The sequence below is a fragment of the Seriola lalandi genome, unplaced genomic scaffold, assembly GCF_002814215.2.
Source record: "Seriola lalandi dorsalis isolate HSWRI2012SDOR001 ecotype SW California unplaced genomic scaffold, Sedor1 jcf7180002054257, whole genome shotgun sequence".
NCBI classification, from domain to species: Eukaryota; Metazoa; Chordata; class Actinopteri; order Carangiformes; family Carangidae; genus Seriola; species Seriola lalandi.
Genome location: NW_019524810.1, coordinates 352058 through 374672, shown reverse-complemented (window position 1 = coordinate 374672; position 22615 = coordinate 352058). Strand labels below are relative to the sequence as shown.

At 39.2% G+C, this 22615-nt stretch overlaps 2 protein-coding genes across 2 annotated transcripts; one reads left to right on the top strand and one right to left on the bottom strand.

The window, feature by feature from the left end:
* The first annotated feature begins 6902 nt into the window (after positions 1-6902).
* Positions 6903-13424, top strand: LOC111654068 (F-box only protein 40). Its single transcript, XM_023404932.2, has 2 exons — positions 6903-8798; positions 12473-13424. Exons 1-2 carry the CDS (start codon positions 6903-6905, stop codon positions 12653-12655), a joined length of 2079 nt encoding a protein of 692 aa, XP_023260700.1. The 3' UTR covers positions 12656-13424.
* Positions 13425-13463: 39 nt separating this feature from the next.
* Positions 13464-15432, bottom strand: ttc36 (tetratricopeptide repeat domain 36). Its single transcript, XM_023404920.2, has 3 exons — positions 15274-15432; positions 14856-15044; positions 13464-13813 (listed from the first exon to the last, which is right to left on the bottom strand). Exons 1-3 carry the CDS (start codon positions 15377-15379, stop codon positions 13545-13547), a joined length of 564 nt encoding a protein of 187 aa, XP_023260688.2. The 5' UTR covers positions 15380-15432; the 3' UTR covers positions 13464-13544.
* Between the last annotated feature and the right edge of the window lie 7183 nt (positions 15433-22615).

The following is a 22615-nucleotide window of genomic DNA, read 5'->3' as shown; positions in this document are numbered from 1 at the left end:
TGGACCTTTCTGCAAACCTCAGACTTAGATTGTAAAAATGCCAAGGAAACATCCTGACTTTGACTGTGATGCAGGAATTTACTGTACAAAATACTCATTGGGCGTTTATCTTTAAAACTACATTATCAAACAATTTTGAGAGAATTACACACTTTTTTATCCCCTTTTAGCTCATTGGATTTAGAGCATCAGCATCAGATTATGAGTCCCACCACTCAACCCTGTGCAGGCAATCATTTCCAGCAAACATGCTCTGATAAACTTTGTTAAAGTTAGCAACTTGCTGACAAGCAGCTAAAGACTTAGACACTTTCTCAGGAGTTAAAGACCAAATTGAGTTGCCCAAGTGCAACTCAGCTGTGGTTGTATGCCTCCATCAACCAGCTAGGTTGCAGGAAGTATGGTCACAGACTCCCCTTCTTTACCTACAGCATTGAATAATGGCCAGAATTGTTTTTGCAAATGTTATCACTTCATTTTATCCTATTAGACATTAAGTTAATAAGTTAAGTTGTGTCATAATTAGTGTATGAATTTGTGAGTTATGGCCAAAACGTGTTTTGTGAGGTCACAGTGTGCCAGAAGTAATGAAATTTCCAATGAGTGTTCCTGATATATTGCATTCACAAAAACATGACGTCACCATGACCTTGAACTTTGACCTTTGTCCACCATCATCAAGTCAAATCCGTTCATCCTTGAGTCCAAGTGAATGTTCTTTCCAGGCATTACTGAGACATTGTGCCCAGGAGAATGGGACGCACATACATATGGATGGACGTACGGACGGACGGATAACCTGAAAACAATACGCCTCTGGCTCTGGCTGTGGCCGGTGTGGAGGCATAAAAATGTGAAGGCCTTTTTTTCATATGTCTGTAGAGAATTACATGGTAACACAGGTAAAAAAAGATGCCCTGGATCTAGTCATTATTCAAACTATTTAAAAGTTCCTCCTGCAGTGACAAGACATAACTGATGAATATCTTTTGTGCACTTTTGACCTGTCTACAACAAGCTGTTTTACTACTTTCATAAATATTATATGATCCATCATTTATTATGGGTGTATATCGGGCATGAAATGACTTGGTGTTGCAAACTTCCCCTATATATCCTCCTTCTCTTAGCATTTATTAGCACCCACCATTATGAAAACAAGTGGAGTGAAATGTCTCATTTGCAACTTTTGAGATTTTGTCATTCTTCAGCATATTCTCAATTAATGATGCAAAATGACACAAAGTACCCTGCCCTGGGGGGAACCTACACAGACTTCATTACAAGGTACTTTTAATTAGTCTTTGTAATTAATGGCAGAATATTGGGTGCAGAAAGGCTGGAAGCTAAATTGATATGCCCATAAACATTTGCATGTTCATTGGCCAGGGTTAGCAAACCGTCTCGTTTTTACTCAGTCAGGTCAGAGAAGAGGCTTGAGAGTTGGACTGCAAAGGGATTTAAAAGAAAACGTGTATGTCACCCTCTTAATTAAGTGGGAAGGGAGGAGGGAGGCTGCATAATGAGGAAGTGAAAACTGGGTGTGAAGTTGGGTTATCTGCATTTTCTCTCCTATTTTTGGCTGACCATGTACTGTGTGCTACAATATGTCGTCCAGAGGGGGCTCGTAGTACAATACACACCCAAAGGCACATAGCATTAAATGTATCCTATAGCTGTGCGGTAATTTGCAGTGTCAGGTTAAAGACACTTTAGCGCCTCAGGATGATGGAGATGGTTTATGGTTTTAATGAGGTGAACAGACCTTTGTCCACTCAGTAAAAAAATACTTTCTTGAGAAGAACAAGCCCTTACAAATACGGCACAAGTGGTTTTACCACGCGTGAAACAGCATTTCATATTGATTAATACACATGCTTTAAAGCAGCTATAATCAACATTTTTATGATAACAATGTATCAAATGACAGTGTGAAAACAATATGACAATGTTAAAGGGGTCAATAGTAATGAACCTACAGAGAATTACCATTCGCCTCTGCAGCTCTCCTTGGCTTCACAGCTTCATAGTGAGTTTCAGCTCATTGTTCAGCTGTCCAGCCACAACTGTTTTGGTTCATTTTAGCGTTGTTTTTGGCCGGATGATTTTTGGCAGGATGTTTTTGGCTGCTTCATGCAGCTGTTTTCAGTGAAAAAACCCAATGTACACCCACCTGCTCAGCACCAAGCAGCAGACAGGCTATAGCTGAGGAACATAGTGGAGCATTTAGCTGCTAAAGAGGATATATTTCCCTCAAGACTAAAAACAGAGCTAAAGGAGAAGGGATATTACATGTAATTAATCAGACGGACACAATCATGGCTCCAAATTAATGATAATGTTTTTCCGTAAGTGCTGGATGTGTAAATAAGCAACATGTTCATCATAACAACACAATGTGGTGTTATGACCTTGAAATTATCTTTAAGGGATGGTGAGGACCTATCGTAAGTCTATTAATATTAAAATGGAATTAATGTGTTTTTGGAATGAGCCAAAATCAAAAGGCAAAAATGTTGTGATAAGCATATTTCCTTTAGTTTCAAACTCAGACAGTACCTCAGCTTTGAGTTATTACATTTTCATTTTCATTAGACGTTTCCATAGTCGTCTGCATCTTATTTATAGGCCTCTGCTGGGCTGAGCTCTGCAATAAACACAGAACCAACACGATTTGGAAATTCAGCAGTAGCACATTTTTCTCAGTGTTGTCCCAGTGGTGTGTGCTCGTAAAGGGTCTGAATGCTTATGTCAATGTCATATCTCAGTGTTTCCTTCTTGATAAATTTGCAAAAGTTTCTAAACTTCTGTTTTCGCATTGTCATTATGGGATATTGAGTGTAGATTGATGAGGGGAAAGGCTTTTATAAGGCTGTTACACAAGAAAAAGTGATGGCGTCTGAATACTTCCTGAATCTACTGTATGTTTTACCAGGTATAATAAAATAGATGAAAGTCCCAAAATGGGGGCAATCTTTAAGAGGAATGGCAATAAGAAGGAAGTCTTAGAGAATTGGGTGAGATTTATAGAAATCTCTGTAGACCATGTAAGGATACACTGTCACTGGTGTGTTGGTGGAGACAGGAAATCCTTCAATATAAAACCTGAAACCAGTGATGTTTTTATCAGTCCTGCTGTGTGCTGACAGCTTTTGAATTCCTTGAATATTAATCAAGTTTGACTTTTTTTTCTCTCCGCCATCTAAAGCTGTCCAGTCACATTTCAGAACATTAAATTAGAGTTAAATGATATGGAGCTTGCATGAATCATTAACCTGTAGCCTCAGAATTGTTCAAATCCGCGCTACAGAAAATGGACAAGCTGTAATTATCCCCTTTTTGAGCTGCCAGGTTGCATAAGAGATCAAGCTGAGTGTTGCGATGAATTTTATTAAATGAGACGTCCATGTTCTGCTAAACATCTTGTTACTTTGCAATCTGTTAGTAAAACTTGAAAATGACTCTTTTCCATGGGAGAAATGTCTTTCAAAGTTTGGGAAAAAGTCAGAATTTCATTTTTTTTGGTCATATAATAGTCATTTATGACAAATTTTGCATATTTGTGAAAGTAATAATCATTATAAAAAAATTAATTTAGAAGCAAACAATCTATTGTTTTTACATTCGAGATTTGTGTGTATTAAGCAAACAAGAACAAGATAATGTGTCGATTAATGAGCTTTAAAGGTGCTGGTCGGTGGATTCTGTTAGTTCTGGACAGAGGTGGGCTAGCTGTTTCCCCCAGTTTCCAGTCTGTATGCTACGCTAAGCTAACCAGCTTCTGGCAATAACCTTATGTTTGGAAATATGTGAGAGCTGTGTCGATCTTCTTGTCTCACTAACACCAAGAAAGTGGAGGATAGATTTTAAAATCCTAGTACGTGTCTATGAAGCACTAAATGGTCTTGGGCCTAGAAACATCTCTGGTCTACTTGTACAATACAAAGCACCCCGATCCCTCATGCTATCTGGGATGGGTTTACTCAGTGTTCCCAGAATTAGAACCAAGTAAGGTGAAGCAGCGTTTAGTTTCTATGTTCCCCACCTGTGGAACAAGCTTCCTGAACACCTGAGATCTGCTGAAACTGTCAGCTCACTGTTTGCTGCATCTTAGCAATAAGTCACATACATAATATCTTTTTAATCTTGTGCATTTGCTTGTAGTTAATGTATTTTATCACTACAACACTCCTTTAAAATGGTGTCCTAAGTTTCCTAACTGATCTGATGTATTTAAAAAAATAAATTATTTATTCAAATTAGTTTTTATTGTTTTAATGTCATCTTAATGTTCCATTTTAATGTATTCCTGTGCCTCTGTAAAGCACTTTGAATTCCCATGTGTCTGAATGGTGCTATATAAATAAACAAAGTAAATAAGCATATTTCCCAAAATGCTGAACTGCTCCTTTAAAACTGGCATGTTTATATGGCTGAGGACACCCACTATACTCAATAATACTAGAACAGTTCATCAGGATTCCAGATATTATCCTGAATTGCAGTTTCACTGGCTGATAGTACAGATTATGTCATTTGAATTTAAAACTCAAATTACAGTACATGGTCTGTCTGGGACATTGCAGTCCAATAGTATGCATGAATAAAGTTTCAACATTTCATCAAACCAGAGTTCATTGAAAATGATATTAATACATTTAACAGGAGTTTTACAGAACTAATCCATTTGTCTACCTGCTTTAAAGCACTAAAAAACCTACCTGCTTTAAAGCACTAAAAAACTGTATTTGACTGATCAAACCCCAACAATAGAACTCTCTGGCCTCAGCTGTGCTGCTGTTGTATAGCAACAAGACACTGAAATAGAAAGTATTTTTTTCTACACTGAAGTCTCGCTCACTCTCCATCTCTGTCTCTCTCTTGATGAAATGTATGCTGATTGCAGAGCCTATAGAGAGCAAAGCAGTTGCATCTGATAAGCTGTTCATTGTAATCTGTGCCAGGTGGAAAAAAACAACAAAAAAAACTTGCACGAAGACTTCCAGCTGCAGTTTGTGGATCCAGCACATTTTAAACAGGGTAGAAAATAGGTGTCAGGAGGTGTTTGCAGGTTGATGTGGTGGAATGAAGGGGGTGATAGTTCTGCCAGCCTTAATGTAAATGGGTGTAATTAGTTAAAGCTAGTTACACTGGATCAATGCCCCATTATGTTGCACAGCACTGTATTTTCTGCAAACGAATGAAAGAGGCACCATGACATGAATGACAAACAACACAGTCTGAAATGTGTGCAATTTTCTATATATAATTTTGTAGTTTGACATCAGTACCACACATTGTAGGAGTCGACAAATAATGAGCCATTATCAGGTACAATCAAACTATTGCTGTTGTAGAGCTGCAGAGAATAATGTTCTGACACCACTGGATGGTGATTTCATTAAAAGAGGCAGCTATTTCACTAAAACCTCCATAAATGATACAAGGTGTTGACAATACATCAGTTCCTATGTTGAACCAAAACATCATCTGATGAAACTGTTTCCCTCTAATTCCCTTAAAAAAATTACACAGGGGTCCTAAAACTGTCTCAATTTTCAGTTCAGACTGGGTCATAATAAACTGGAGACACCTGAGATGAATTTAAATTGGCCGACATTTTCAAAACATCATGAAAAATACCCTTTTTTGATCTTACATTGTGACCCAAAAGAATTTATCTAATCCATGTTGTGAAATTTCTCTGACAGCACAGAGAGCTGCTGGAGAAAATGTTTGAGTTTTCGAAAGCGTGTGACTGACATCTAGTGGAGGACACTGATCAAGACAAAGAAGTCTAGTATAACACTAGAAATAATCAAACACTGGAGCACTGTATATAATAAAACTAAAAGAAATGATCACCTATAATTAATAATTTCATACCTCTAGAAACAAATGTGATGATCAGAGAAACCCATCTGTAAAAAGATATTTTAGAAAGTGCTTTTATTTTGATCAATCAATTATTATTTTCAAATGTTGTTATAATTTTGGAAATGTAAACACATGCAATTGACTGAAATAGAATACAAAAGCTGACAGTGTAATGTACGTAAAGACAACGTGTTGCACGCTTTAAGATTCTGATGGTTTTGAACATACGGTAGTTAAACTGTTGAGAACTTGGATTACCTGTTATTATCACCACCCTCTCAAAGTGGAGCAGTGGTCGAGGCTGTAACTTGACCTTGCCTCTTAATGGCTGTGTGACAATGGTGCCCCGTCCCACTGGCCTGTCTGCCCCTCTGTTGTGTCTATTTATAATGTCCAGACACAGTGCAGAGGTTATTCAGAGGTGCGAGCAAATACAAGGTGACAGGCACAGAGGAACAAAGGGTGAGAATTTTTACTGTTATTGTTCCTGTTGTTGACTTTATTCACTAAAACCTGGATTTCTTTGACACTTTTTTTTGTTGAGCTGAAGAATTCCTCATTGTACATAAAATATAATGTATTTATTTTTCATCTACTGTATAACTATACTGTTTTAATTTAAATCAACTGTTATTGTTTATGCACTCAAAGTGTATATTGCAGGATATACCTTAAAATTCCCTGTATTGTTTTTCTTTTGATTCCTCAGTTCCTCAGTTCATCTGACTTGTATAATAACAATATGTTTCATGGTGGTAGCTTCGTTTCCAAGTAATTAGTTTCTACATACAGTTCAAAAATGCAATGATGCAAATGCAAATGATGTTTCCTACATTAAACTCTTCTCAGATTATCATGTTTCTCTGTTGGTAAACTACAACGATAAATGTATTTGTTTTCACTGTTTGAAATCAGCATATACGAGAGAGATTGTCACATAACTTTTAGCTTTTAATTAGTAACAGTATGCAAAACATGTAACTAACCTCCCTGCTATTTTTTTAAATCATTTTTTTTCTCTGAAGATGAAGAGCAGAAAGACGTCAGTGGGGCATCATGAGCACTGTGACAAATGTTACAATGTCCACTGTCAGGTCCCCGTGCGGATCTCTGTGTCATGCATGGTCATCAAGTGTCGTAAAAACTGTGGCGCCACACTCCATATGTGTAAGCAAGAGGAGCACCAGCTCCTCTGTCCGAATGAGACGGTCCCCTGCCTCAATGTCAACTACGGCTGTCCCCTCACCATGCTGCGCCACAGGCTGGCCAAACACCTGGAGGTCTGTCCGGCCAGCGTGGTCTGCTGCTCTCAGGAGTGGAACCGCTGGCCTGTTTCTGAGAGTGATCTGACCTTCTACAGAAATGTTTCAGAAAGACCTCAAACTGAGCTGCACCTCGATGTTGCTATGGCTCTCAGGGACCAAGAGCTTCTCTTTCGATCCATAAAAATGAAAAACATTTTTCCTGAGCTGATGATGGAGGACCCTGCTCTCCAGGATATCATTGCTGGGGTCAACTGGCCTGCAGAGGAAGCGGCTTGTTCTTTAGATTATGGTGAATTTACAGAAAATAGCCGTACAATAAAGGAGGAAAAAGAACTTGGTCAAGAGGAGGGGGATGTATTGGCAAAGAGCGGGGATGTGGAGAGCATTCAGAACTACAGCTCCTGGGAGAAAATATTTGCAAAAGAGATGGGGGGATGCAAGCAAACTGTCAAAAACCTAAATAAGAAGGAAGAAAAGGGAAAAGAAAAGGAAGAGAAAGAATCATTAAACTGTCAGGGAGAGACAAGAAACTCACACCTGAACCAAGAGAACGCTGCTGCTGCTGTTGCTGCTGCTGCTTCAAGCATGAACGGTGCAACTGGCCTTGCGCCATGGCAAGATGGGGTCCTTGAGAGGTTAGGCAAAGAAGTCAACATTGCAGACTATAACATGTATCTGGTGCACCATGGGGCAATGTTGATTAACTTTGGCCAACTTGCAGCCTGCACCCCGAGAGAAAAGGATTTTGTTTATGGGAATCTGGAGCCCATCGAGGTTAAAACTGTCCGCTCATTCAACGTTCCTACCAGCTATCGAGCAAAGCGCAATCACCTGAAGGACCCTACACTGAAAGCCAAGACCGTACACCAGAGTGTAGACACTGCAGATTTGGGCTTGTCAGTCGAGGACCTTCCAAAGTGTGATGAGGTTCACTCCACGCTCCTGTGCTCCCTGGAAAAGGAGCTGAAAGGACATTTAATCTCTGAGAGTGTGGGGATCGATGGCCTTTATGTAGATATAGGAACGCAAACGTACAACTTTTGCTCTGCTCCGTTCAAAACAGATGCATCCCTTGCCGATGTCATAGCAGACAAACCTCCTGGTCTTTATGTACATGTTGAAGCAGAGTCTGTCACCAGGAGGCATAACAAAGCAAGTTCAGCCTTCAGCTACATGTGTGGCCACTTCTTTCGCCGTGATGAGTACCGCTCTCATTTCAGGAATGTGCACTCTGACATACAGGCCTCTCTGAGCGGCTGGTTACAACAACGCTGCCCCTTAGCATACCTCGGATGTACTTTCACCCAGACAAGGCTACAGCCAGCAGGCCAACAAGCTACAATTAAATTCTCCCAAGATGCCAGCGCCTTTGTCCTCCGGCCCCAAGTCCCTTCACCCCTCTGTGAAGATGTAAAAACCTCCAGACCTCAGAGAAATGGTGCACATAATCTGGATCCGCTGAGCAGGCTGCCCCTGGAGATTCTTCAGCACATTGCTGGTTACCTTGACAGTTCTACATTATCTCAGCTGTCCCAGGTCTCCCATCTGATGAGAGAGGTGTGTGCCATGTTGTTGCAGGAGAGAGGGATGGTCTCCCTCAAGTGGGAGAAAAAGACATATTCCCATGGGGGGAGCTCCTGGAGATGTCGAAAGAAAGCAAGTATCCTTTTATTTATTTATTTATCGTTTAGATTTTCTTGTTTTATTTCTATCATGAAATAAAATGTATCGTTTTGTACAAATTTCTTGAATTTCTATCATATAACTTTAAGTATTTATCTTACTGAATGACCACTGCCAATCCAAGTCATATATTCCTTTGATCTGAACCTTGTACTCAGGGAAAGAAAAGAAAACACTAGGCAAAACTTCTATATTGGTTCCCCTTTACTATCTGGCAACATTCTGCAAACTGTCATTGGAAAATTTCCGCCATTCATACAGCATGACAGCTGCTGCATTGTAAACACTCTCCAGACTCTCTAGCAATATTACAAACTAAATCATAGCCATGTTGGGAACAGTTAATTGGTTCCCACTGGAGCAGCCACCGGAAATTTACTACTTTTTACTTTATCAAAAAGCAGCTGCATGTGAGGCCATCTGAGGATGCTTGGAAAAAGGAAATGCTGCTTTCTTCTCTGACTTTGGTGCCAGTGGTCTGGTAGCTAGACAGCTGAGCTAAGCATCATTTATACGTCTCACATGTTGATTTTCTTCTACAGTATACAATAAAAATAAAATAAAATGTATAGCAGAATGAATCTGCAATAGAGCATTTGAACATTTAAACAATACAAATTAGCATATTAACTATCCAACAAATTTTATTTATTGATCAATTCACCTGCAAATGGTTTGTGGAACACATTTGGTTATACTTGTGTATAACTGTCTTGAAAAAGAGCAACTGTGTGTGAGTGAGTGATGCCTTCCTTTCTCTCCATTCAAAGTCTGTAATGTTTGTGATCAATGAAAGAACCTTGAGACTGATGAAGTGCAGATTCTTAGATTCATTCCTCTCCTCTTTGGTCCCCTTGTCTGGATTTATTAAAGGCGCACTCGAACGTAGTGCTACATTCACACATTAAACGTACCAGACACAACGATGGATGGTGCGGGATCTGGGAAGATCAATACCTTGATGCTTTGCTTTGGGGATTTCCATGCCTGATATAGGATGTCCCCTATTTTGCTCTTCTTCTCATGGGCTATGAAACGACTCTTCCACATTTACTTGACACAGATCCTCAGCCAACATCTGTACCAGTGAGTGAAACAGATATGATCACTCTCTCACCAGAACAGGAGTTTCCATTCCACTTATTATGATTTTTCTTTGAGTGCAGAAAGTTTCCACTATTTTCTCTTCTTTATTGTTTTGGTGTCCTTGCTTCTGTTTTTGTGTGTGTTCTTCAATTCTTTTTGTGTATGTTTCTGAGTCTCTACGGTTTCACCTGGTGGCAGTCACTTTGGTTGCTAATTTAAACAGCCATATGTACCTGGTCTCATTGTCTTGGAAGGTAGTTCTCCCTCACTTGTGCTGGATGCCTGTCTTTTTTAGGTCAAGGGAGGTTTTCCCCTCACCTCAGACTGTCAACTCTGCTCTGCAGCTGCCTTGTACAAGAGTCATAACCACTACTTGATCCTCAGTAACATCTCGGAATGACAGAGGATAAGTTGAAACAATCTTCCTGGCAATTTCACTAGGCAGATGGTTAGGATCTCCCCTACCCACTGGGAATGCTAAAAATACAAATGAATGAAAATAAGCAAATTTAGTCAACAAGTAGGCCATTAATAGAGGTAAATCAAATAGTATTCCTAACATAACATAGCACTGACAAAACAAGACATTATTTCAACTAAATGACCAACTAAAATGAGGCATACACTAGCTGATCGCTCCATTAGAAAACTGATAATGACAGAACAATGAAAAATATGTAGTGCAGTGTCAAAACATAGCAATAAACAAATTTCGAAACCAAACAAACCATAGTTGTGTTTTCTGTAAGTGACTGCAGAAATTGCAGGAAAATAGTGGCAGACAATTTCTTTCTCTTGTTGCAGGAATGTGTGCGACTTTTTATTAAATCAGCAGAAGCTGGAAAAACATGGAGTTGCCCCCAAACCCCAAAATAAGTCCTTCACCCTGAATAGCCTTCTTTCTGTCACCCTATTCACTGACATGACACCAAAGAGAACACAGAATAACTTTGTGTAGAGGACATACAGCACACCAAACTACCAATTGTGGTGAATTATGTCCATACAGTTCACTACACTGCAAAGAAAACTAACAAGGACTGTGGTAATGATGTGTGAAGCTATAAACCTGTCTTTTGGTTTTGTATATTGTGTGTGGTGAGGCTCGATGAATATAACCATATTTCTATTTCAATTGTGTGGCTGTGCATATGGTCTTCACAGACTGATTACAAGATGTTACACGGTATTAAGACAATATGGACATAATCCTCAATGGCAGTATTACTGTAAACAGGTGTTTTTGTAATTAAATGAGTTGCAACATGATGACATCCTAAACTATTCATAGAGTCAGTCTAACATTTGATCATGTGGTCAGTTGTAGCTGACTAATGTATGTAAACTTACCACTGTAAGAACAGTGGTTACATAACCTTAGAAAATTAGAAACATATGCGACAGCACAGCACTACACCCATGTTTAGCAACCTCTTTCCAGAATGTCACCGTTACAAGTTTCAGCAGGACAATACAACATAAAACACTCAATTTAACAATACAAAAGACCAAGTGACAATGTATGAAAGGTCAGATATGCAAAGACATATGTTAAGAAGAGAGAGTGATACAAAAGCAACCATTCAATATTATGTTTTTTATACTTTGCAACAGCTAGACTTAAACCAGGAGTGCTTTGTTTACATCAGACCACTAAGCTAGACCTTGGACCGTCTGGCTTAGACCAGTAGGCCATGAGGACGCCCACTGGTCTAGTAGTCTGAGCCTTGCAGATGCTCCTGCAGCTGCCTCAGTGTTTGGAGATGACCTAAATCCTGTCTGGAATTATGAGAAATGAGGTTGAAACTAACTAATGACCACAGAGCTATGACCATTTAAATTTGTTATTTTGCTGAACATGTATACATGAAACGCCATCAAATGTGCAGGATTCCTTGAGGTACTGTAGATGAGTGCACGTCATCAAATTTTAATTGAACTGCATTAAGTAGTGGCTGTTTATGTCAATCAATCTTATCTAAAAAAATTTGGAAACCAGACCAAGTTTTTCTTGTGCTATTTGATTAATTTTCCACTAATTAACTAAGTATTTTCATTAGTTTTTCAGATATTCTGCTGTCAAATAAACAAACCTACATACAGTATTTGAACATTACCTCTCTGCTAGAATAGAAAATCTGCATAAAGGATAAATACGGTATAAATGTGTTATTGTGTACTTTCACAATTACTATTTCTGTACTGCAGTGATCATGGGACAGAGAGCGTGTCGATGATGTCAGTGATGTGGAATGGCCCTCGCTGCCAGTAAACACAGTGCTACCATAACAAGTCAGATATGTGATCATTCATGGAAACACAGGATTGATAAGAATGTGTGGGTGACAGCTGGGTATTTGCTCCCCAATGAAGGGCATAATTTGTATAAATTTATGATGGACGAATACAGAAATAACATCATGCGCTGACATGTGATAAAAATACTCTGTGATCTAGATTCCATGGATATTAAAAAACATTTATCCTCATGGACATACAGCTGCAATACAGCTGACAGATGCCTCCTAAACCTACTTCAGCTCTGTCTCTGTGTTTTGCAGGCTTGGGAGTTCAGCTCTTTGTTTTCCTCTGTGGACAGATGGAGCTTCAGCAACGCTCCCTCCATGTCCGATCACCTGAAAACCTGCTCCTTCTACCAGAGAGAGGAACGCACTGAGCCAGTGGTCTTAGCCTGCCTGGGAGAGGTCAGAGACAAACATGGGGAAGTAAAGCATAAGAGATAATGCTCATGGCCCCAGAGCTCAGTGGGCAGACCACAACATGAGCAATGCCATGCTAGGAATCACTCAGATGTGATATGTATGCACCCACAATACTGCAAAGTGCATAAAGCCTCCACATATACAGCCACTGTATGGAAACAGATGGGAATTCAGAGATTGTTTTGTGCTGAACCCCTGCAGACAGATACCGTATATGTGAATATGTTTTTTTTTTTTTTTTTGGAACATCTCCATAAATGTTTTTGCCTGTAAGTAGGAAAAATGCTTCAAGGTTGATTTATTTATGTAGTGCTTTTAAGAGTATTGAGAGAAAATTAAATTTGAATAATCCCTCAGAGGACACTTAATGTGAGTTTTAGAGGGGTCTGTATCGTATTCTGAATCAAGTAATTTGCATTTCGTTATTATTTCTCTTTCTTATTTCATTATTGGCATTGTTTAAAAAAAAAAAGTTTTATTAGATGTTGCTGATGTTGACTGTTTTTCAATATGACAAGACTGACATCTACTGGATAAAAGCTGAAGTGCCTCTTCTGTGTGGAATGATGTCACCTCATGAAACAAGTTTGGCATTTGAATGCTGAACATGATATCACGTGTCCTATATGGCATATTTGATTAAATAGAGCAGTGCATGCTTTGTGAGGAGACACTAAGAATTTTGTTTCTTTATTTAGACTATCTTTGTTACGGAAAATGAGAGGACTGTGATGTATGTGTGTCATTGACATTATGTGTAATAAATCTGACTTGCATCTGGCCTAATTCATTTTGCAGCAGCAGACTCAGATTCAGATTAAAAGGGACATTAAAAGCTACAAATGTTCTTTTATTAAACAATGACTTCATGACAGAAAAGTTGTACAGGAGACAAATTTGTTGACATTAACTACTGCATCCCAGACGCCTCAGGGTTACGTAGTTTGTTGATCACCTCAGAGAGCATTTTGTTGCACAGGGCAGCATATGGATTAAGAACCACAGCCTGCTGTCGAGCAAATTCACTTCCAAGTGCAGCTGCTTTCTCAAAGTCTTCTCTGGCTCCATCATTCTGACATGCTAATCTACGTAAAAGCCCTCTTTGCACCAGTGCCTGGCAGGCGGTTCGTCCAGTGCTGCCGCTCAGAGAGACGGCTTGGTCCAGGTCCTCCAGGGCTCCTGAGAGAAGAGAAGAGCTCTGTGAGGCACACACGTCTGGAAAGTTGATTTTTAATATGTAATGTTTTATAGGCTAATTCATCTGGGCTTAAAGTCAATGTATTGCAATATTCATTCGGAGTAATGTAGCTGATTTTTCTTGAAATTAATTTGCCCCCAAATAGTGCAAATTATGCTGTCAAATGTTTAAGAAATATATGGTAATCCACACACTTATCGAAACTGAATAGAACCTGACAGCCTGACGTTTTTCATTCATCCAAAAAGTACAACAGTAATCTAAATACCTGTACTATTTTCATAAATAAACAATGGCATTTTCAGATGAATGCAGGATCACAATACTATCCTGCCACTATTCAGCCTATGTGCAGTTCATGTCACATTTACTGCATGTCATTCTAAATAGACATGCTGCTGTTTTGTTGAGAATACTCTGAAGATCTTGTCAGTCTGGAAGAAAAACAACTGGCACCAGGTTACAGACAAATTGAAAGGCACCACCTAAAGATAGAAACTCCAATTTTAGAATCAGACAATGCAAGTAAAAAAGATGTTACAGTATTGAATACGTGGTGTGATTGACAGAGTGATCTACTGGGAGTGAGCATGAAAACACCACAGCAATACTCACCCACTCCAAAGCGATAATCCAAGTAATAAAAATTAGAATGCTTGTAATATAAACATTAACTGTAATCCATTGCATTTACTATTTCTGCAATGAAATTATATTATCAATATATAAAATACTGGAAAAGCTATTATTTCATGTTTATTTCCTAGATATCAAAGGAGTAAATGAAAAGAAGCAGACACAAGGAATGCTTAAACTTTGAGATGATTCTGTACATTCGGTAAACAAGCCTACAACCTTGTGACAGACAGCAGGTAAAATATGCTAACACAAGGCTAACCAAGAGTCTGTACAGTAACACTGTTGACAAAGTGCATCAGTTAGACAAAGCTCTGATACGGTGTCATGCTGGCCTTGCACTACGGTATCTATGGAAAGAGTTATTACTGAATTTGTGGCATGTACCTGCTGTGTTCCCCTGCAGCCGCAGGGCCTGTGCCCGGTTGTTATAGGCTGAGGCTCGCTGAGGCAGGATCTGGATTGCCTGGCTGAACAGTTGAAGTGCAGCTTGCAAATCCCCAGCCTCTGCTGCCGAAACACCCCACATCTCCAACTCTTTCACTTGCTTCAGCAACTCTGTGTCAAAGCCACTGTCTGGCAGGGGGAGATAAACAGGTTGAAAACCACTCAAACTCAATTGACAGGTACCGTGGCAAGGAAAACACAGAACTGTCACCCAGAACTCAACTTGGATTAAAATGTCATGTTTTTTTAGTCTAGGAATGGAATGCGTTCAAATAAATTCAATATGCTATGAAATGATAAACATAAAAAGCCGTGACATGATATGTAGAGACACATCAAGTCAGGAGCTCACGCTCACCATCATCAATTAATTCCTCCTCTTGGTTCAGGCCAGGGATGTCTCCAAAGGGGGTGGTGGGGTTGAATATAGCCTGGAGTACAGCTCTGTCATGTGCTGAGGCCATCTTACGGTTTTCTGTAAAGAAAGCAGAGAAAGATGGCAAAAAAAGGAAAACCATGACACCTAAATTACAGCTGGGTGGAGAATTCTCCCTCCCCTTACTTCTGCCATTTCTAGCAGCCAATCATAGAAGGGGGTGGAAGCAGAGGTGGACTTTGAGATTTGCCTGCACTGGCCCACATCTGTATTTCATTAACTCAAAAATTTGGACCATGTAGAAGTGCATGCTGCAGAGCTGCTGGTATAATGGCAAGAGGAGAGACAGAGTGAAAATGTTACCAGAGCTACACTATCTGATGATTTCTGCTCAGTGCAAAGTGATGATCACATTTTTACTATGCTGTATTCAGATGCTTTACTTAAGTAAAAGTAGCAACACCATACTCTCAAAATACACACACATAAAAAAAATAGTATCAGTAAAGTAAAAGTAAATTAAAAGTAAAGTAAAAGTAGCATTATACAGAGTGCAGTATAATTTTATGCATTATTGATTTGTTACTCCTGATGCATTGGAAGTATAAACATCATTTTAATATCAATAGTAAATGTTCTATACAGAGCAAATTGTAACTACAGTAACTACTGTCACGACTCCTGTCTCATCCCTCTGTATTTTTGTCACTGTCTCCTGCCACTCTCCATCTGCCCACCAGATGTCCTCGGGCTTCTCTCTCTGTCTCTGTCACCCAACACCCCACACCCACCTACTCAGCTGTTTCTCATTCCCTAATCACCCAGCCCTGTCTCCCAAACCTACCTCACCTGTTTCCTATTCCCCAATCAGCTCACAGTTTATATGCCAGCCGCCCTCCAAGACTCTTTTGTATGACTGTTGTCTTGTTCTGTATGTTGCAGCTGTTGTTCTTACCATCCTGTGACCTCTTTTGTTCCATTAACTTATTCCTGTAGCCTACCTGTCTGTAAGCCTTAAATACCACCATCTCTTACATTGAATTAATTGAACCTGCCTCGTAAAAACTGTTACAATTAACAGCATTATACTGTTTAGTAGTTTAATCTATAATAATGCATGAAATGACTGACTGGGGACTTCATAGGGGACTATAACACAACTCACACAGGTGTTTTCCATTACTGTTAACTAATTAGACCTCCGATTGACGTGTCTCTTACTCTCCTGTGTTTTCCCTTTATCTATTAGGGCAGGACAACCTTATTATTGTTAGAACATAGAGATTAATGACATCATGTAAATTGAAGCATAGCTGCACGCAGTTCATACTAGAGGTTTAGTCAGTGGTAGATACCCATTTATCAGAAATTATAGACAGAAAACCCCAGTAACGTGTTAGTTTTACCAGGAAGATTGATAAAAGTCAGTCTTCATGGGAAGCCCAGTTATTGTAGATTACAGAGGCGATTATACTGCTTCCATAGTGTTGTTGCAGTACAACTTGAGGCCACAGTTAGCAGTAGTGAGCACAATGCTGCTGCCAAAAGAAAACAATGTTTTTTTTACTGCCTACAGTTAATTCCCCCCGTCATGGCAGCTGTGCACAGGGTGAATCTTTAAATAACTAGCCCGTTTACATTTTATTAAGGCTTAAAGTTATGCATCATTCAGGGTGTGGCCACAGGTGGGTGCTGGCAGAGTTCGCTAGCCAACCCGTGTCCAGCCGGTAGCTGTTTGCTAGGCTTCACAGCAAATTGGAGTGACTGACCGTGATCTCTCAGTCGCGTTTGTCATGTTGGTGCCTTTTGGAGGATTTTTCATACAAATATCGGACACAAAACATGGCTTGCTGTGCAAATGACTGACTACCCAACCGTAAAGAAGTCTGTGCTCCTGCTTTTTGATGTGAGCGGAATTCTAGTTTTGTGTTATTTATCTGTTAGCACCAATTAGCTGGTACACATGTCTGCATTTATCATACCTGGCTTGTTAGCCTAGCTCGTTGACTAGCTAATTAGCCAGCTAGTGGTTTAGCCCTCAAGCAAACAGGACATTTGTATAATGTGAGGTACTTGAACTTTCCATTTCATGCTACATACTTCTACTTTACTGTGAGGAAAATATAGTTCTTATTACTCCACTACATTTATTAGATAGATATAGCTACTAATCACTTTACATATCAAGATTTTACATACATAACATATGATTATCTTGCACCTTATACCAGGATATCAGTAAAATTTGCTCTATGTTGACCAACTACAGCAGTTAAATACTACTTACACATGGATTTATCATTAGAAAATAATCCCATGCCATGATATATAATACTACACTCACATGAGGGAGATATTGTAAGTACAGTTTGCTGATAATATTTACTTAACTACCATTTTCATAAGGGAGTAATGGAGTATTTTAAAGTATGATATTACTACATTTACATAAGTTTTCTTGATGAGGATATTCTCCAACATCCAGCTGGAGAAACATAGCTGGCAGCAGCTAGCTGCAGACAGAAATGGTAGGAATTTGTAGAGAAACTACAGATAAAATGTGCAAGGACCATTTTCAGTTTGGTGATCGACAGGATTTCAATAGTGTCATGTTCTCAACAATGTGGTACCATTACTGAGTAAGTCCAGGAAACTGCTATTCATTGCAGCCTTTCAAAATAAGGAAAATAAATAACATAAATAAAGATAAATGTGTTGGTCTTGGATGGAAACTATGCTGTCTTACTGGTGACCTACTGCTTTGCTTGTACATTTTTTTGCATTAGAATACAATAAGTTTTATAACCGGATCCTGTTACAGGAGAGAAACAGCAGACATCCAGATGAACCTGCCCAACCCAAAACCTGCCTTCTGCTGTTACTGCTGCCCTGGAGGTTGACACACTTCGATGACTTGATATAGAAGAAGCCCTTCTAAAGGTAAGACATGTACTCCATGACTGCAAATAGTGTGACACACTTTGATGATTGGATGTTGGTGGGAAGGTTTATTGTTCGGACAGGCTGCACAGTTTGGGATTCTTATTATGAACACAATTTTCTATTATGTGTTCATCTCTGTGTGACATTCTTTTCTTAAAGTGTGGTCTTTGACAGACTGTTGCATGTGTTCAGATGCTATGATGAAAGTAGCACTGTTCAAGATGTGGTGTGCTTTTCTCCTGCTGCATATGATGGTTGTCACTACAGGTTTTTCGGCAGCCATTTTGTACTTATGCATTATGTAGGCCTATGGTGTGACGTTTGCATCATTTAGCTTGTAATGGTGTGTAATGTCTATATATACATTGGAATTTCAGTTAAGCAGTTAACAGTGATTTATATATAGATCTTTAGTGCAAACCATAATACTTTACTAGTAAACACTGTGCATCTTCAGAGAAAACTACTGTATTATTTTAACAACACACAGTAGATATAATAGACAAAAGTATTTAGTTGTATAGAAACAATTTTAAGAGACAGGGTAGATATGGTAAATGATTAAATTGTACAGTGAACATTTTTCTCTGATTTTGATTCTTCTCTCTTTGAAGTATTGAATAGCTTTATCTCTTCAGGCCTCAAAAATTATTCAGATGTAACCATTTGAGGAGGAAAAATCCCTCTGGTTAAACTGCTCACATCTCATTCTCTGATGAGGGGCCTCAAATAGATATTGCATTGATTGATCACAAGCCAAAACAGTTGGGTATCACTGGTGCAGAAATTGTAGTGTTTTGATTCTACACACAGCAAATCTCTGGAGTAAGTGACAGTATACAGTTAATCTATGGTTCAAACCATAGTGTTTTATTACAGTGACGAGATAATCTGTGCATTACATATCTAGATTCATGTCAAGACATAGTATGTGATATTGTGGTGTATGCACACCCTAGTTCACCATCTTGTGTTAACTCAGGCCTGATTTTGTCTTAAGTTAGGCATGTGATTTAGAAACACATTATGATTTTCAATCATAGTCTGGCAAACAGTGTTTTTGTAAGGCTGGCACAAAAAATTGGTAAAAATTTAAAAGAGATGGCAGGAAAAATATTGCACAATCAGAAGAACATCAGTGCATACAACAGATAGTTAAGTTACAGTGGTGAAATGAAGAGTGTTATCTCTTAAGGGAACTTCACAGCAAGAGGTGTTGTTGCAAGTAACAAAGAGCAGATAACAGTGGTGGTGAACGGCACAGTGGGATAACGATATCAGCCAAAGTAAGTTATATGAATAAAGACAAGATTGATCACAACAGTACAATCGAACATGGAATCACTGGCTTGTTATAGTTTTCTTTGGCTTAGAAAGTAACTGCAAGTATCTCCAGTTTATGTGGGTAAGTGAGTCACAGAGATGAAAATGGTTCCAGCTCAAAGCCTTTTTCAGTTGTTTGCAATTACTGGCAGCAGTGATCTGGAACAAGAGAGAGCTCATGGAGGTACAGGCTTTTGGGACTTTTGAAACGACGAGGCAGATCTGATGTTGAAGTTTAGTGGCTGAAACACATAGTTTGTTACAAGAGGGTCCTCGATTAAATTACCATGTAAAACCTAAAGAACTGACAATTGCATAAAAAAACGAGAAAAGCAGATGACTCACATTAATTATGGAAGCTTTTCGGTTCTCTGCTAATGAATCAACTAATTGTTTGATCATTTCAACTCTAGATTGTATTTCTTGCTAGAACGACATCTGTAATCCCGGGCGCCAATAGCCGAATCATACAGTATGTTAAGCCTATTTCCTAAGTTTGGGTCACGGCCAAGGAGTGAGATGTGAGTTTATACACAGCTGTAAAAGTGCTCAACAAGTTGGCACGTGTGGTAAAACTATTTCCTTCATCCAATTTAAAAATACTTAGTGATTTAAAAAAACTGAAGTTGTTGCACAGTGTATATGTAAATTTGAGACTTAAGAGACTCATCTTGCAAGTAAATTATATGCCTTAATGACACCTGCTTGACTAATGCTGCAGGTTTTAAGTATCTAATTTAAACATCTACTGCTGCACTGCTGCTGCAATTCTGTATTCTGTGGCCATCCCAAGACTTAATTTAGCTGTGAGAAGAAAATCTGATCAGGACAAATTACTGCAAGGGTTTAAAAAGGCAATTAAAAACCTTAGAGAGTATAGTTATTTGCCTGGATGATAAAAATCCATGAGGATTAAAAAAGCTCCTTGATTGCTGAGCAGAGAGAAGTTTTCTTTTTTACCACTTGAGAGAGCTCTTGCTGCTTTTATTTCTGCTGGGCCCTCTGTTCCCCATTCACCAAGTCAGCACAGACAGTTTGATCCTGCAGGACTCCCATTTTCCACAGGGTAATAAGAGTTAAAGAGTGAGGGCTAGGCTATCATGTTCACGGTCACTTGGTAAGCAGCAGATTTTCTGCAGAAGCACAGTGTGTCCCCCATGGCCTCCCCTATGGTGCAAAAGTGGAGAAGCAATTGTGTGAGGATTATCAGTCTCCTATTACTGCAAATGTCAGTGCATCAGCACCACTCAGCCTGATTATGTCAATAGGGAAACACACTGGTCGTGTTTACAGACTCCAAAACCACGAGCTGAGAGGATGGAGTTGCCTCTGCCGCAGGCCAAGTGGGAAATAAGGAGATAATCAAAAAACACTGACCCTCAGTGGTAGTGCTGCTGTAAAACCTACTACCAGTACAGCAACGAACCTTTGTAGTTCCTCTGAGCAATAATAAAGACAATAGGCAGATTAAATCTGACTGCAACAGCAGATTATAAATAATGGAACAGTATTTACTGAAGTGCTAATAGTGAGTGAGACAGCAGTATTACTCATTAGCTGTTTAGTTGACAGAATGGACATTTCTTAACATAAAAGCTCCTGGTGGACTCTTATAAACACACCAGAGAGAATTTATAAGTTATCCCTTCAGTACAAATGAGCAGCAAAACATAAATAAATAAAATGTTAAATGAATAAAATTATAATATAAGATCAAAGAGTCTACTGCAGTTGGTCCTCCAAATTTTCCTTTTCTTCTCTTTCCCGAGTCTCCCATTGCTTCATAATGTCTGGTAAAGAAATGGACTTGGATATCATAATAACCCTGAGAGGCTTTAGCTTTGCTCCACTACTGTCTGTGAATCTGACATCAAAGCTTGTGCTCCTAATCCTTCTGCCCTATGGAGGTAAACAGGGGCCTGTGTGTCGATACCTGGCCTGTTATGATGACGAAGGACTATCGCGTGCTGTGCGGGGGCATTCTGAGCTGGATTAAAACAAAGTAATCCGCTCTGTGGAGAGACAGGGAATAACTGCAGAGCTACCAGAGGTTAAGCAAATAAACAATGTGCTCCGTTTTATGGGAAATCTTTAGCAACACCCTCTGAGCTACAGCACTACATACTACTTCCTGTCTGCCTTTCCATAGACATGCGAGGGAAACATTAACCGTTCATCCTGATGGCTTTATGTATAGCTAATAATGGTGGGCAACCCGCTTCTAGGCTGTAGCATTTGCTATATTTTCCTCTGTAAATAGTACAACCCACTGAATAGCAATATGAAAACAATGGATATCTAGGAGAAGTTGTGTATTATATGCTGTAATAGGCCATGTCTACTTCCTCCAGTTTTGCCCCAAAACCATTTAGTGAATTTGTAAATAAGCTTTATGGCACCCCCTGTGAAAGAATGTGGAAATGCTTTGTTTGGCATATGATTCAGAAAGGCTGAATGTGGCAAGGCTGTCAGGCGCCACTAATGTCTACCACAATAGGTTGTTGCATGTGGTGGGATCCATCATCATAAATCTCTGCAGTTTTACTACGAGTTGTATTATTGTCGCAGTTTGGCTTTTCAGTTGAACCAGATTAGTTCACTTACTGCATGTTACTGTAGCTTTAATTCAGAAGTAAAATAATGGGGAAATATTTACATTTATTTATAATAATATGACACATCCCTGGTGTGATCACATGTATCACACAGCTATTTTCCATCCCTACCAGATGACAGTTCACTGTTCTGTCTGCTATGCTGCTGCCTGCCAACCTGCCATGCTCTGGATGAAGTTGGGTTTACCTCTAAAAGAAAATTAATGGTAGCAATAGCCCAGCTCTCTACCCTTAGTGTGGCTCTACATTTGGTAAATGTGTGTGTCAGGTTTTGTGAGAAATGGGTGAAATGGTTAAAGAGTTGTGGCCATTTACACTATGTTATCGGCCCATCTGAAATTCATTGGCTCACTGTTATGAATTGACTGTGCGGTTTATAGCTGGTGAAAATGGTGAGATGCATTTATACAGATGGTTTACTGAATTTGCTGGAAAATTGGTCA